The sequence below is a fragment of the Apus apus genome, chromosome 7 (genome assembly GCF_020740795.1).
Source record: "Apus apus isolate bApuApu2 chromosome 7, bApuApu2.pri.cur, whole genome shotgun sequence".
Taxonomy (NCBI): Eukaryota; Metazoa; Chordata; class Aves; order Apodiformes; family Apodidae; genus Apus; species Apus apus.
In genome coordinates this window covers 29,996,818-30,012,899 of record NC_067288.1, presented here as the reverse complement: position 1 = coordinate 30,012,899, position 16,082 = coordinate 29,996,818, and the positions used below count along the sequence as shown (strand labels likewise).

The following is a 16,082-nucleotide window of genomic DNA, read 5'->3' as shown; positions in this document are numbered from 1 at the left end:
AAGAAGCATTTTACCTGCTCTGAAGGGAAAGAGCTGCCACCTGACAGGTCCTGGATCAAAGCAGTATTCCTACATGCCTCTGGGCAGCCCACATCTTCTCAAGCCTTGCCCACTGCCCTGAAGCTCTCAGGACTTCCAGTTCCTTGGAAGCAGAAGCCTCATCAGCCCAGAGTTTCCCAGGTGGCATCCCTACTCTCTGACTGGCAAGTGTAAGCAGCAGGACCACAAGCTGGATAATCATTTTAGAAGCCTGGTTTTAAGTCCCTTATCCTTTCATAAGCCTTTATCACACCCTGGTCTCCTTCAGCAGGCACAGCATTCTGGACTGTTGCTCACCAGCAGTAGGGCTGAGAGTCAAAGCAAGGGTGACAGCAGCTGAAGATCTGATTATCTGCTGCTTGGAGCAGCGTGTACCAAACACAGACTTGGGGCTGAGAGTGCTTGGAGGTCTCGCCTTTTAGAAACCAGTGAAAATGCCAAACTATTACTCTCTACAAAGCTGTTTGCACCAAGAAATTAAGCACTTACATGTACCACTTTATAATTAAGAGAACAACTACAGTCTGAACCCTCTGAAGCCAGGAGAGCCTTACCTTGTCAGGATGCACGACGAGCACTGCCCGCCGGTAGACCTTCTTCACTTGCTCTGGCGTGACAAGATCTGCCATGCTAACAGGCTTCCACTTGGTCTCCCCTGCCCATAAGACTGTGTGCATTGTGGACAGCAGAGCTCTTATATTCCTCTCCTTCCCTTCAATCCATTCCAAGATCTGGAGAGAAGAACGTGAGCCTCAATTTATGCCTTACATTCGATATCCCAGGAGAAAGAAGTTTCTTCACTTGAATAGCAATGACTCCAAGGAGCATCTTACATTTCTTTCCAAGCTTTAGAAAACCTTTGGAAGTTGTTTGACAGTCTGTACTTCGTCTTTCATTTTTATATCACTGCTTCAAAGCTCAGGCTCACCTTGAGCAACATCTCTGCTAAAAATACTGATCTGGTAACACTTATGGACCGTCATTAGATGCAACAAGATAAACTAAAATTAGATAAATATTTAACTGCGTGGCTCTTTAGGAAGCTTAATTGTGTGCCTAAAATAAGCTCAGCTGAAACTCTGCTGTGGATGTGGATCTTTTGTGCATGACTGAAGTCTTCTAAAGACTCATGTTGGAGGTTGGATTCAACACAAATCCTTGGAGGCTCCAAAGTCAGAAGCCTCAGTTCCCTCCATGTGCCCATTTGCTACCTGCAACCCAGCAGTCAAAGCACACAAGAGATGACGGCCTGACAGCTCAGCTTGGTTATGAGTGGCTGACATGTCCAGCATGGCTGCTGGCACACACTTTCCAATGGTTAAAACCTTTCCACAAGATGAAAAATATCATTACAAAAATATTCACTTGTTCTGTTTTCTAGAAGTTTGCTTGGGCTTTTCCTCTCAGCTCTGTATCCTTCTGTAATTAGAGTTTGTGGCTTCACATTTCAAATGTAGACAGACTGAATTCCTTTCCCTTCATAAATAGACTTTTAGTTTGGCAACTTATTGAGAGATGAAAGAATTCCAAAGCAGGCAAGATTAATGAGACAGAGGATTAGTTCAATTAGCTCTGCCTGCTAATCAGGGCTGGAGCAACATGGAAGACCAGCAGCCTTTGTCAGGAGCACTGAGCAAGCCACTGTTGTTTGACACTGTCTGGTTTAGGACAGAAATATAACCTTGGAGTTTTAAATCTGTCCAAATGGATATTCACATCTCCAGGGAAGGCATGAAAATTTCTTATATGAACAAACAGCAGAAATCTCTTTCTGCCCAAAGGCAACCTCATTGTGGGAAGCAGATCCCTCATTTCACCAAAACCTGGGTTTGACAGAAGGTCTGGCAGAGATGTTACCAGCTCTTTTATCTGGTTTATTTGTAAGAAGCTATTTCTGAACAGATTTTTTACAAACTCACAACTTTTTCTAAGTAGCATCTCTATTCTGATGAGATAGTGGAGATTCTTGCAGATAAACCTGCAGTTTATGACCATCTTTCAGGTCCCACCATCTTGCTGCTGTCTGGCATGTGCAAGGGGAGCAGAGCAGTTAATGGTGCCATCAAGTTTAGACTCCTACTTTATGGAAAGCAAGTGTGAGAAACAGCACGTGGTCCTTGGGATCCAGCAATGCTGGGGAGGATGTGCTAAAGCAGAAGGACAGCATCTGGCACTAAATGAGCTGAAAGATCTGCTCACCTGCCTGTCACATGCAGGAAGGTGTCTTACTGTCCTCTCCACTCCAGGGACAGTGTTTCGAGCATGAGGAGACCAAGAGACACGTTGAATTATTTTTAAGAGCATAAACAAGAACGTTGCTTACTTTTAGCTTCTCAGGGTCCATCTCCTTAGCCATTTCTTCTTTTCTCATCTCAGCTATTGTTTTGGGGCCCTTCTTGTCCTTGTGAGCATTAAAGCCTTGACCAGACAATAGGTCTTCAAAATCTGCAGACACTTTTGGTTTTGAATCTTGAAAAACAAAAACATTTGAAGTTGCTTTCACTACATAGGTTAATTTAACAATGCTTTGCTACCAGAGCCACCCCCGCACTTTTCACTGTAACAACATCCCAGTGCTATGTAGGTTCTCACACAAGAGGCTACTGCTGCTTTGGAATTACTATTACAGAACCACAGAATCCTCAGGCGTGGAAAAGACCTCTAAGATTACCTAGCCCAACCATCCACCCAGCAGGGGGGGATGACAATTCAACCCACCCTAACAAACAAAACCCTAACAACAAAAAAAACCCAAACCAAACAACGAGCAAACACCACAAACAAAAACGCCCAAACCAACAACACCTCAACTCCCAAACTCACAGCCACACAACCCACAAAAGACCTCCCCCATGCCCACCAGAGCATGCCCTGAAGTGCCACATCCACATGCTTCTTGAATCCCTCCAGGGCTGGTGATTCCACCACCTCCCTGGGCAGCCTGTTCCAGGGCCTGACCACTCTTGCAGTAAAAAAATTCTTCCTAATCTCTAGTCTAAACCTCCCCTGGGCAACTTCAGGCCATCTCCCCTAAGTCCTGTCGTTCTTCACATTATATCATTATTATTATTATTGAAGCCCACTCAGAATCCAGCATTCCCTCAGCACTAGCATGCTTTAGAGTTTCGGACAGGACAGCTAGCGTTGAACTTGATATATCCTCAAGCAATGGGCGTGACTTGAGTTGCTCAGAGCCTACCCCTGGAGGTGTTTGAACACGAAGCCACACGAGCAGGAGGCACTCCCAGCAGCTTACCGGCGTTAGCTGGTCCTTTCCCGCGCTCGCCCTGCGCGCCGGGCACGGCTGAGAAGCTCACGTTGTAGTTGGGCTTGTTCTGGGGCGAGGCGTGAGGCTGGGGCTTGGGCTGGGCCTGCTGCCAGCCGTAGCCAGCTCCCTGCTGCCACCCGCTGCCACCCATGGGCTGGGGACAGGGCTTCTGCGGAGACGGGGGGAACCCGCCCCCCATGCCCGTGGGTGTGGTGGGTTTGCTGGCAAAAGAAGGGCCTCCTGTGGAGCAGGGGGAAAGGAGGGAGAGTGGGCATTAGCAAACCTCCTTGCCTTCTGGGTTGCCTTCTGAAAGGGAGCCCAAACCCTTAGAATCATAGAATCATCCTGTTTGGAAGGGACCTCGAATGAAGATCTTCAAGTCCAACCACAACCTAAATCCCCCTGTCATAGCCTGTTCAGTGCTTAAATCATGTTGCTACGCACTATAGCTACATTTCTTTTAAAGAAAAGCACCCTTGCTGAGGGGGCAAGAGTGCAGCAACACTCAGCTGGCACCATGGAATCACAGGACACATCTCAAGCGTTAACAGAAACAAAACTAACCCCAAAACACTGCAGACATCAGGGTGTGATTGGAAACACACCTTTAAAACTGGAGAGGGATTTTTTACAAGGGCACATAGTGATAAGACAAGGGGAAGTGGTTTCAAGCTGAAAGAGAGGAGATTTAGGTTAGATCTTAGAAGTTTTTTTACAATGAGGGGGGTGAGACCCTGGCCCAGGTTGCCCAGACAAGCTGTAGCTGCCCCATCCCTGGCAGTGTTGAAGGGCAGGCTGGATGGGGCTTGGAGCAACCTGGGCTGGTTGGAGGTGTCCGTGCCCATGCAGGGGGTTGGGACTGGCTGATCTTTAAGGTTCCTTCCAACCCAAACCATTCTATGATTTCAAACAAATCCCAAGGCAGCTGGCTTCTATCTTCAGGTCTGCCTTATTTTTGCAACATCAAGCAAAGCCCTTCAACTTTCCTGTCACTGCTCTGTAAGAGGCTTCAAAGACAGCCCCTGCCTTGGAAGGCTGGACAGGAATGGGGAGTAGTTGCTTGTTGGGGAAACACAGGGAAAGCTGCATGCAGCTGACTAGGAACCTGAGCTGCTATGGTGGCAACATCAAGTTGAAGTATATTGGAATAGTATTTCCATGTGCTGTGTTGATGTAAATACTGTCCCACAGAGTTGTGGGTTTCAGCACTGTATTCCTTTAGGAGATGCTCCTCTGGCTTAGTTTGTGCTAGATGTGCACAGTGTTCATGTTTTATTATTTGAGACTAACATGCACACTCAACTTTGAGCCCTGAAGCATGTCATGGAAACTGGATTAAGTTCTTTTGACTTAGTCAGGAATAACAAATGTGGTTAAATATCCTGTAGATGCCAAGTCATTTGTTTTCAAACTCCATAACTTTGCTGCAGAATACATGTTTTAAAAGCACCTCGATGGCTCTGACATGGGACTTGGCATACTTTTTATTTTGCTCCTGCAGAGCAGCTAGTGATCCAGCAGAGGGAACTGGGAAACCTGATTCCAAAACCATGCTGGTACTGACGCAAAGGGGGGAAACAAACATCAGATCAAACCACAATGGCTTGCAAAGAGCTGAGGGCACTGACAAAGGGAAGAAAAATCTATTTACCAGAGTCAGAGATGCTGACATGCTGGGTTTTAAGGAAAATGCAAATAATTTGTCATAGCTGCCTTTCTAACACAGGGGTCAAGGGTTTGCTGATCATGTTCTGAGATAAAACAAGGAGAAAATTCTTGTCTAAGCAGTCAAGCAAACAGTCCTTTGTAGCCAGGTGCAAAAGAAATGGGATTCAGACTCCACCTTTAGATAGTACTGCAGGTTAGAGGCAGATTAGTGAGGTTCCACAGGTTTCCTCATAAAGGACAAAAATTAGTCAAGCCTAGAAGGAAACAATTCCTCAAGGACCTCAGTAGCTCTGAAGAGCCAGTCTCCTCCCAGGCACTGCTCCAAGGGCTGCAGCAACAGTTCTGCAGTTGAAGTTAAACACAGAGCATCCTTAGCCAGGGACTGTTTGGACTTAGACGCAGGTCATGCTTTGCAATCCATGGAGTGAAGGTCCCAACAAGTTGTTAGATTTTTTTGATGGAGGACCAGTAAAAGCACAGATTTGTGAGAACTTGCAGAGAGTTAGGCAGGAGGAAAAACAAAAGCAGCAGTGGCATGCAGGCAAGCTGAGAGGACCCACAGGGCTCTGTTGCATACCAGGCTGTCCATCCTAGTTCTCTAAAGCAGAGCAAGCTGGTAATTGTTTTTTATTAAATGAGGGATGCAAACCTGCTAAACTTGCTCCAAGAGTTCCCAGATCAGCAAATGGATCCAGTGTTTGGGGTTTAGGCTGATGAGTGGGAGTGCTATGGAGGGATCCTGTAGGACTGGTGGCAGCTGACTTACTTCCCATGCCTAAGCCACCTTAGAGAAAAAAAAAAAAGAAAAGATAACTCAGTTTTTACCTCTATTTTACCCAAGTGCAGCCCTTACCCAGCGCTCAGTCACGTTAGATGACTGCTGTTAAAATTAAGTGTACTATTGTCAGGTTCCTAAGCAGTCTCAACTCAGCCTTGGCCCAGACTCATTATACACCCCCTCCCAATGAGGCTCAGCAACAAAAACATTCCATAGACTGTGGTGACAGAGCAATTATGGCAGTTATATATATTAAGAAGTAGAAGCCTTCAGGAAGCAGCTTTTGGTAGGACATATATACACTCTAAAGATTAGAAAGAATCATGCTATTGCTTATTGGCATCCCAGGAAAGCATAGCACTCTCCAGGTTTATCTGGCTCTTCATTGGAATGAAACACACTTTGTATACCCTCACCAAGCACCTGTCCTGCTTCAGGCCTTTGTTTCTTGAGGGAGGAAACTTAGATTTTTGAACAGAAAGAGTTCAGTAGTCTCTAACCAGATCCTCACTTGGATGACTGGAAGACCAGACAATTGAGATGAGACTAAGATCCTGATTGAAGGTTTTTTTGTATCATAGTAGCAGAAAATGGGAACACATTCCCTGCCATCACTGGTAGCATCTTCTATCTGCCTCTCCTCTTTTGGGGCTCCTTAAGGGTTTTTGAGAAGTGTTCTGCATTTTTCTAATACATACCTGGTTTGTTGGGCCAGTCCCAACCACTGGAAACATCTGGTTGTATGGAAACTGTTGGTGTGCTAGAAGCTAAGCAGAATGGTTGCATATAAATATCTCAAAGCAGTAGAGCAAAACCAACATAATACAGCATTTAGGAAGCGGGGGCAAGGAGCAGGAGAGCCAGCATAGTGTCCCTCACAACAGGCATCACAAATTTAACATTTATTTCTGTTCTGGTACTATACAGAGCTCAGGGGAAGGATGCAGATTTACAGTGGTCATTTGATAGTCAGAGGCTTTATGTACTTATTTCTAAAAACCTTACCACCACAATAACACAAGTTTAGCATTTCTGAATAAGTCTCAACCCAAAGGAATATTCTACATGCAGAGGGCAAGGACGGAGAAAAAGGCAGCACAACATCCCCCCCCAGATACAAATGAGAAAGAACACACAGTCCTTCCTTTAGGCCTGTCTCAAACACAGCCTGTAGATCCATGCAGTTCACCCTGCAGCATTTCATTATCCATAGACACTAGGACTGTCATTTAATACCTCCTCATGCTGGGATACCATTTAAATTCCTCTCATTAGTGCAGCCAGCTCCAAGCATGACCCAAACGTCTTATTCATGGAGTGAATATCTGATACTCAAGTTGGGCAAAGCAAGGATGCCAGCAGCACGTTAGGTCCCTCCTTTGTCATTGTGGCTTTTCAGCAAGTCTGGTGCACCCAAGGGACATACATTAGATGGTCAGACAAATTTGTATCTGGATGTGCTTCAGGGAAGGCTGCAGCATTAAATTGTGGTGCAGGGGAAGAAGGGGGCAACTTAGGGACTGTGCAAACAAAGGAAGAGAAGAAAAAAGTGCAATAAGAATGGAAAAAAAATTCCTTCTCTTCAAATAAGAGTAAAATTCAGCTATGAATTTGGTCAGGATTAGTATCAGATGTAAAGAAAGCAGACGCCTGTAACTAATATTACCAAAGGACTTAGGTTTTCTCTAGCAGGCTTAGCATGCTGTGCTCTGTTTCACTCAATTAATGGCAGTGTGGTTTAAATGAGACCTCATAACCACAGGAATATGCAAGCAGACATTCTTCGTGGTCTCTTTTTTCATGTATACAAATAGCTTATTAATTAAGGATAAGACTTTGAGCAAAACAAGTCTCATCCTACCACACTTCAAATCATGAATATGCTTTAAGTCTAGAGACAAAAAAAAAAAAGAGCTCTTTCCTGTTTAGTGGGGTTTCTGTGGTTTAGTCTCATTTTATGGTAAGCAGCAGCTTGTCCTTAATGGCTCCATCACTATTTAAAGCCAGTATTTCATGTTTACTTAATACACCAGACGAGCCTCACTTTCTTACCCATGTGAAAGGGATCGCTGTGCACAGTTGGTGAAGGACTTCTTGTTGCTTGAAGGAAAGGATCACCAGGGACAGTTGATGAACCAAGAAAGGAACCCAGGAGGTCTGGACCAGTTTGCTTAGGGCTACTTCCAAATGGATCAAAGGCAGTTGCTGCAAAAACATATTTGAGAAAACTAACTCATTAACTTGTATAATGAATGTGCTTCAGGGGAAAGACACTGGAGTGTGGAGAAGAAAACCTGATACCTGCAGGTACCAAACAGGAGACAGCATGACTGTCGGAGAATAACTGGAAAATACCACTACCCTAGAGAGCCACATGATTTGGTCATGGCAACACATTTGTTGATCCCATCTGTCTTTTCCGAGGGGCTGAATTTCGGAGCAGTCAAAGCAAGTATTTTGATACTTAGACACTTCAGATAAAGTTTCATCTTGCACATACTGCCAGTGCATAAATGGATGGAGGGGGGCAGCCTGGAGCTTGGAGTTACCACGCTGGCACAATTCCTGCTTCCTCTCAGGAGCTGAACACTGTCCAAGATTATTCTAGTCTGCCAGGGTTACACATGTCAAGGTAAAAGGACCATCTTTCAGACACAGCTGTAGAAAATAACTGGTATCTTTCCTCCACAGCATCACTTGTTAAAAAAAATAAATCAAGGTTGTTTCCAAACTCCATTTTTGATCAATTTGTTTGGCCTACTGTCTTTCATGTAGAAAACCCAACAAATCCGAGCAAAAGAAACCCCTCTGAAGTCACTTAAATCCTTACTTGCCAACAACATTAGGGTGACAAGCACATTGAACAGAGATGTGATCTGTACTGCTGTAAGAAAGACAATCCTGAGACACTACACATTGTGTTAATGATGCTACTCATTGTGTTACTCACTGTTTAGATTACTTAATAAGTTATTACTCTTCACTTATCTCACAAGCTTTCCTAGCTTGGCACAACTGAGCTGTAGGATACTTTTCCTTCCTCTTTCAAGCACCAATCTGGCCCGATGGCAAAATCCAGAAACCTTTTCCTGCTGCTGCATCTCTGCCTTGTAAGGTGTCTCAACCAGCCAGATCAGCCCCAGCATCAACCAAGCCTGCACCTCCTCAACAAGATGAAAACATGCAATTTCTGCACAGGAAAGTTGGCAGGCATTGTAAATGCTTTAATTTCTTAATTGCTGAGCAAATGTTAAGTAAGCAGCCTGTGCTCTTGGAATCAGGTAGACATGGACAATGTCAGCTCTCAAACCCTAATGTGAAGGATTAGGCCAAACCAAACACAGGGAGGCTGTGCCCTCAGACCTACTGCTGTCAGATTCACCCACTTGTTTCCTTTTTCCCTTTGGCAAGACTACTCCAGAGGCCCTCAGAGAATCTGAGCAACTTGGATTGGGCTCTTCACGTGTTCATTTACAAGGGATTTTTCACTTCCCCTCCTCCAGTCACTCAGCCCTCCCAAAGATCCCTTTCTCATGTCTGTTCAGCTACTCCTTCTGCCAGCCTGGTCTCAACCTGCCTTTGAAGAAATAGATCTTGTATTTTCTGTCTTGTCTGCAGAAAGACCAGAAACAGAAGGAGCCATATTTCATAGTCCAGGGTCAGCATCATAGCCCTAAACTCCTTTAAGTTAAGAAAGAAATTAAATTCAAACTGCCATGGGTCTACCCAAAACCCAAGAGGCTTTTTAAAATTAATACATATTCTCCTCATATGCATTATTGGACACACAGTAAAAGCAAAAGTGATGCTCTGCAGTGGCTGTCAGCATAAGGAGCCAGCCACACACTTGGGCAAGCTCCAGGAGAGACTTTAGGGAACAAACTAGATAATCTGGTTTGTGGTTTTGACTGTGAAGATGCACCAACTCCTTTCTCAAAGCAGAGGAGCTGGCTGGCCTCTCAAGATCCCTCACAGCTCTTAGTTTTGATGAAATGAGAGTCTCCAAGAGAATCCAACTGCTCAGAGCAGATCACCCAGGTGGGCTCCCCAAAGCATGTGCCCCACCAAGTCTTGCTCTAGCCATAGTCACTATTACCTTCTCCTACCCGTGGGGACGGGGATGGGGATGCCGAAGCTGCAGAACGCCGAGGAGTTGAGTGCACAGATCCAGGTCCTCCAACATGGAAGACCTCCTCAGCAGCAGGCTGTCCACTTTGACTCTGGGAACTTGGCCCACCAACCCCAAACAAATCATTCAGCAAGTCTGAGTTAGAAGGGGCAGCAGTGGGCTGCGAGGGAAAACTCTTGCTCATAGGGCTACCATCCAGGCCCAGCAGGTCCACATCTTCAGGGGGAGGTGGTGCTGGAGGCTCCTGCTGCTTTTTGCTGTGTTTTGGTGTCCCATGAGGCTTGTCACCACTGGCATTACTGTGCTGACTGGAAAGGGACAAGAGTTCGTCATCTGACTGTTCGCTTTCCTCATGCACCAGCGCTGCTCGATCTTCTGAGGTGGGGTGAGAGCTACTTTTGTCAGATTTCTGATCTAAATGATGATCAAAAATAAAATTAGGTAGCTGTTAGTTTGGTCATCACAAAGGTTCTGTAAAAATCAGCTTACACGCAGAACAAAAAACTACAGAGAAAACCACAGCAGCATTTTGCTGGATTTTAAAATAGAGGAGTCCTTTGCAAAGATTAAACTCAAGTCTTTATGGATCAGGAAGCACAGAGTTTAAGGGACTCTCCTCAAGCCTGAAGACCCAGCCAGGGGAATGCTCACAGGTATCAGCTGAATGAGTTTCTGGTCAGGCCCAAGCATCCAGGATGACCTCCAGCCATGCCTCAAAATCCAGGCAAAACAAGATTCATGGGAAAGGAGTAGGGTCATAAACCACCCTCCTAGCTGTGCCCACAAGGATCTCATCCACCAGGTTCCTACCTAGCATGGAGGAGGAGCCCTGCATGCAGCAGCACCGGGAGATTTTCAAGGTGTTCGGCACTCTTAAATGGTGTCTCAGACAAACACTCTCACACTATATGTGAAGTGCAACATCATGAAAAATCAGCTTAATTTTGGTTTTAGCATGGAGGAGGCCTAGGGCAAAGCTTAACACCAGAAAGATGTCAGTAATTGTCATGTCCAGCATAAGCAGGAGATGTTTGAAGGGGACAGTGTAGGAAATTAATTCCCTCTCAATTGCAAAACAGGGTGTGACCAGCAGTACCCTGTGACCTAATGGGAAAGACATGTTACAGTGAGATCCTTCAGCCTGACTCTCTGCTCCAGGGAGGGGGGGAAAGCTGTTTATCTTGTTCAAAGCAGATTTTACTTTGAAGACCAAGTCTGCATACCTTGCCAGCTGAGAGATGAGAAGAATGCACTCTGACCAACATTTCTCAGGTTGTCCTGGGGTGAATCACTGGGACCTCTACCTGCAGCACAAAGCACCAAATCAATAAAGAAATCCAGCACTCAGATAGACATGTAAATTCAGTGAGTAAATCTGTGTGGCTCTTACCTGCCAGAGCAAGAGTGTCCTGATGCTCCTGATGAGAGGAGAAGAGAATGGTTGGATTGATGTCTTTTGTCGTGAAGTTCTCCCATGGGGGAGTTAATTCCGTTTGTCTATCATTAGATTGTATTTCTATCTCCAGTATAACATGAAAGAGCTGAGGATATTTGTCTGGAGAGTCACAGGCATCCAGTTCAGGTCTAAATGGGGACAGGAGTTGTTCAGTTAAAAGGGAAAGGATATTTCTGCAAAGCTCTATCAAGGACTTGGCACATTTCACGTGTGAATATTCTCCTTCAGCCTTCAGAAGGCTCTTATGCTTCAGGTGGGATTAGCATTCAGCTTCAAATACTCACTTGGTGAATTTGAGTGTGGTTGTTCCCAGGGCTATGAATCCAGTATGAAACTGAATTTGGAATATTTGTGTGTTGGTCATCTGAAAAAACACAGAGCACCAGGCTGAACGAGTGCTGAAATTCATGAAATTAAAGTTTTAAATTGTAAACAAATGTAGAAGTTGATCAAAACCATATCTGTTCACACTGAATACATTAGAGCTACAGGTTTGTAACCTCAGGAAATTATGAGGCCATTTCACTTTCAGCAGAGGCTCCAGGGAAGTCTCATCTCTACAGCCAACAGCACCAATAACAAATTAAGAGGAGAATGAACTCCTACTTTTGCTTGAAGCCGTCCCCCAATGGTTGATCTCATGTGGTAGACAGAAACAACAACATCTCCATGGACAGTGGCTCCCAGTGGGATTAGGACTTTCCCTTCTTGCACACGGTATTCTCTTTGAGGGGAAGAGAAGGAAATCCACAGTTAAGCTCCCTCCACAGTGCCAATGCCACCCACCACCAAAAGCTGCCATCTCATGTTCCAGCCAAGCAAGCAGAAGGTGCATTCAGTGCTCTGCTTCATGTTAGGCTTAGCTGAAACAGAAATTTTTCACAGGGGAAACCAAGTCAGCCCTGGACTATCTCTGTGAGCGTGTCCCACCACGTGGCACTTCAGACTCACTCTAGGCACCAGCTTTCAATCAATGCATGCACACCATCTCTCAGGCAGTTTGGCAAGGGCTGCAGCACAGGGAGTAGACACTTTACAGCAAAACAGAAGCCCCCTTGAGTTAAGCTGCTAAGGGTGGTAGGGAGGAGATCACAGCAACTCACTTCATTCTTTCATACTCCTGGGAAGTGGTGAGGATCCTGGTTTCCCCGCTGAGAATGTCGCAGAAGGGCCGGCACCCGTTTCGCTGCTTGTTGAAACAGGGAACTGGGCTGAGGGTGACTGACTTGATAGTGAGTGGTTTGCAGTGAGGAATGATGGGTTTGTCTGCTATCAGATCACAAATGTATCCTATGTATCTGCAGACAGAGAAAGCCACTGCTGACATCTCCATCCTAAGGAATTGATTTTCATTCTGAGCTTGAAGTCTATCTTGAAATCCAGTGAAAGTGCAGTCCTTTCATGGTTCCAGGACTGGAGTTTCCAGGTACTTCAGCATCCTTAAAACTGGCACAAAAATCTATACTCCTATTTTTATTTAATTACAAGAACTGGAGCTCAAGAGGAAGGAAATTGGCCTTTAGCTCTGAGCTGAAGATCATTTCCCCTCACCTTTTAGGAGAGAAGATGCTGAGCACTTTTTTTCTGGTTCATCAGTAGAAGTTTACCTTCTATTTTACACACCCATAGCAGATTAATTACTTTGTTAGTCCTGTACTGAAGGGTCATCACTGTTACATACATAACACTCCCAGGTTTGCTCTGACAGGCATTTTTTCCTCTGCCTTAATGGACATTGTAAAAAAGACATTTTTACACTGTAAACTCCTGCAAGGATGAAGCTGACATAGGGAGAGGGGTTTGGAGAGGGGTTCACCCAGGCCCTGTTAACTACAAGTTTGTCAGCTTTCCTGAACCAGGAACAAATCTATTGTAATACTTGACTTTGTTCCTCCATTACTCTTGTATCAATGTGGGTAAATTGGAAGTAGCCAGAAATGTCCCTTGAGATATGTCAAAGCTAAGAGCTGTGGCTGACGCACAAGTCCTGCTTGGGCAGGTTTTAGTGTGAGGAACATGGCCTTTGGCCAGGGTACCTTACCTCCTGTGAGATGGCCACAGCACAATCCCAGGTCTCTTTGTGTTGAGCAGCTGCACAGCAGGGCCTGGATTAGAGAAGAGGTGACAGAAACAGAACATGGCGCTGACCAGGACGGCTGAGGCTGCACGGCCATCCTGTAAGGGGGAGGAAAATGTGTAAGAGTCAGAGACCTCCTTGAAGTTTCAGCAGAACACTCTCTGCTCTTCTGTAAATCATATAAAATGATTTCTTCTGAAAGACCAGGAGTGAGACCATATGAGAATGAGGAATTTCCAGTACTGTCGTTTTATTAACCTATGACTTCAGCGAGTGGCCCTGGCCAGGATCAAAGTTAAGATAATATCCATAAGGCAGCCAAAACTGAGGATGGTTTAGACTTGTTTTGAAAGCCCAGAAGTACATTTTGTCTACAAATGTTGGTGTTTCAAGGCTGCTCCCAAGCCGTTATATTACAATTATTTCAAACATAGGCCTGGAGCCGAACACAGGGGCCAGAGTACAAATGTCCCACAGCTGCAGGCAGTCATCTCATAAAGGTTAACCTGAAAGAGTTCACAAACAGAAGAAACCCAGCCCAGGGTTCCCTCACCCAAACAGCTCCACAGCCCTCAACCTACAGATTGCTCCTGAACAGGTCTGCCTTTTATTTAAGGTGATGATGAAGGGAAGTGTGTTGGCTGAGTCAGACTGATACAAAAAGACCAAAAATACAGAAGGAGCAGGAAAGAATCAGAGTATCTCCAGTGCTTCAGGTCCTTGCTATACCCAGGAACATTGGAAGCAATAAGCCATATGGACCATAACCCAACTCTGGTGAGCCAAACAAAAAGCCCTACCCACAAAACCTGGGTCTGCTGCCTGCTTAGCTTTGGATGCACATCCACAGCACAGGGATGGGTACAAGAGCCTGGCTGGTGCTACCAGAGTGGTACCCAGCTCATCTCCCACTTGTCAGAGCCAGATCCCAGAAGTCAAGGCTCATTTAAAAGTAAGGGATGGGAAACCTACTGCCCCACTAGGCAGGCAGTCACCCTCAAAGTCTGAAGCACAAGTTAGAAGTTACCCAGGCTCCTCACAGTTACTTATTTCAGGCATGGTCTTGTCTAGACTGTGATTTTGCCAAGCAAGTTTGGACCAGATAATCCTTGAGGTCTCTTCCAGCCTGGGATTCTATGATTCACTCCAGCAATACTGTAGGATTTACCATACCAGAGCTGATCCAGACCATAGTAACCTCCTGGGCCTGAGCACATGCTCAAGGTTAACAGGCCATTTGCTTCTTTAAGCTTCAGCCCCTGCCAATTGCTCTCAAAATATCTCTCAAGTTCATATAAACTAAGTGGGCTCCTGCAGACTGATTAGAAAGTGTTGAAAACTGTCCTTTACAGTATTCAGATATTCACTGCTCAAAGAACAGCAAAAGTCTGATTCTTGAGTTGGATTTTCAGGGCTGGAGGCATCAAGTGCCTCTTCATCTGTTTGAATGGGATTTCTATCCCTTAGCCTCTGGCTGTGCTACTCACAGCAGAAATGCCAGATTTGTCTGTAAGGTCTGGGCAGTTTGGGATCAGTCATTTCCCCCATTCCTTTCCATTTCTGCTGATCAGGGCTGACAGCCTCCTGGATTTGATGCAGGCTCCAGGAGCAAACCAGAACTCCTTTGGGGCTTTAGTGTCCACAGTAAAGGTTGTATGGGGTAAATGACCAGTTAGTCATACAGAATCACCCCACTCCCCTGCATCCTATCTCCACTTTGCCCAATGCTCAGTAACCCCTAACGGGGGGGTGTAACAACCACATGAGCTGTGGGGCACAAAGAGGAGCAGAAGGCAACTGGACTTCAGCCAGACCTGACAAGTAGTGACCACAAGAGACTTCACCAATCTCAGTTTCACACTTTGACAGAACTTCCTGCTGTGTGTTTTCTCCCCAGCTTCCATCAGGAAGCTTTGGTCTAGAGGCTGTGTTTTGTCCTGCTACTACTTACAAGAAAACAAAGCCACAGCAGGCTGACAGCCCTCACACTCAGTTCTCAGGTGGAGTTCAAGCCTTTTTACTATGCATCATGTCTAATAGTTCACTGCTAGAACAATTGTGACCTCTCTTAACTTGCTTTCCTGCTTCTCATTCAGTGTCAGCTCTTCCAGCTTAGCTATGACCAAAGTCATAGAGTCATTAGTGTTGGAAGACACCTCTGAAGACCATCTAGTCCAACCTCCCTGTTAGATCAGGATCACCTACAGCAGATCACACAAGAACAGGTCCAGATGGGTTTGGAATGTCTCCAGAGAAGGAGACTCCACAACCTCCCTGGACAGATTGATCCAGGGCTCTGTCACCCTCACAGTAAAGAAGTTTTTCCTTATGTTTAACTTGAACCTTCTGTGCTCCAGCTTCTGCCCATTACCCCTTGTCCTGTCATTGGACACTGCAGAAAAGAGTCTGTCCCCACCCTCCTGACACCCTCTAGAGATATTGATAAGCACTGATGAGATCCCCCCCTCAGTCTCCTCTTCTCCAAAGGACTGAGAAGCCTGCTGTATGAAAGCTGAGAGAACAGGCTTTGTTCAGCCTGGAGAAAAGGTGGCTCAGGGGAGATCTTATGGCTATGTTCCAGCACTTAGGGGTGGCTACCAAGAAGATGGAGCCTCCCTTTTTACCCATGGAAAAGACAAGGAGTAATGGGTGCAAGTTACTCCTGTG

The 16,082-nt window shown here is 45.5% G+C and overlaps 1 protein-coding gene across 3 annotated transcripts in view; it reads right to left on the bottom strand.

Moving 5' to 3' along the window:
• DNAJC6 (DnaJ heat shock protein family (Hsp40) member C6) overlaps nt 1–16,082 on the bottom strand; it is a 44,535-nt gene that overhangs the window by 781 nt on the left and 27,672 nt on the right. For all 3 annotated transcript variants that reach the window (XM_051625495.1, XM_051625494.1, XM_051625496.1), the window contains 13 exons: nt 13,380–13,513; nt 12,442–12,636; nt 11,945–12,062; nt 11,623–11,702; nt 11,273–11,466; nt 11,106–11,186; nt 9,850–10,296; nt 7,806–7,958; nt 6,452–6,520; nt 5,625–5,759; nt 3,296–3,547; nt 2,363–2,508; nt 594–770 (listed from right to left, as the gene is read on the bottom strand). In XM_051625495.1, coding sequence (XP_051481455.1) covers nt 594–770; nt 2,363–2,508; nt 3,296–3,547; nt 5,625–5,759; nt 6,452–6,520; nt 7,806–7,958; nt 9,850–10,296; nt 11,106–11,186; nt 11,273–11,466; nt 11,623–11,702; nt 11,945–12,062; nt 12,442–12,636; nt 13,380–13,513 — 2,181 coding nt within the window. The remainder of the gene's footprint in view (nt 1–593; nt 771–2,362; nt 2,509–3,295; nt 3,548–5,624; nt 5,760–6,451; nt 6,521–7,805; nt 7,959–9,849; nt 10,297–11,105; nt 11,187–11,272; nt 11,467–11,622; nt 11,703–11,944; nt 12,063–12,441; nt 12,637–13,379; nt 13,514–16,082) is intronic.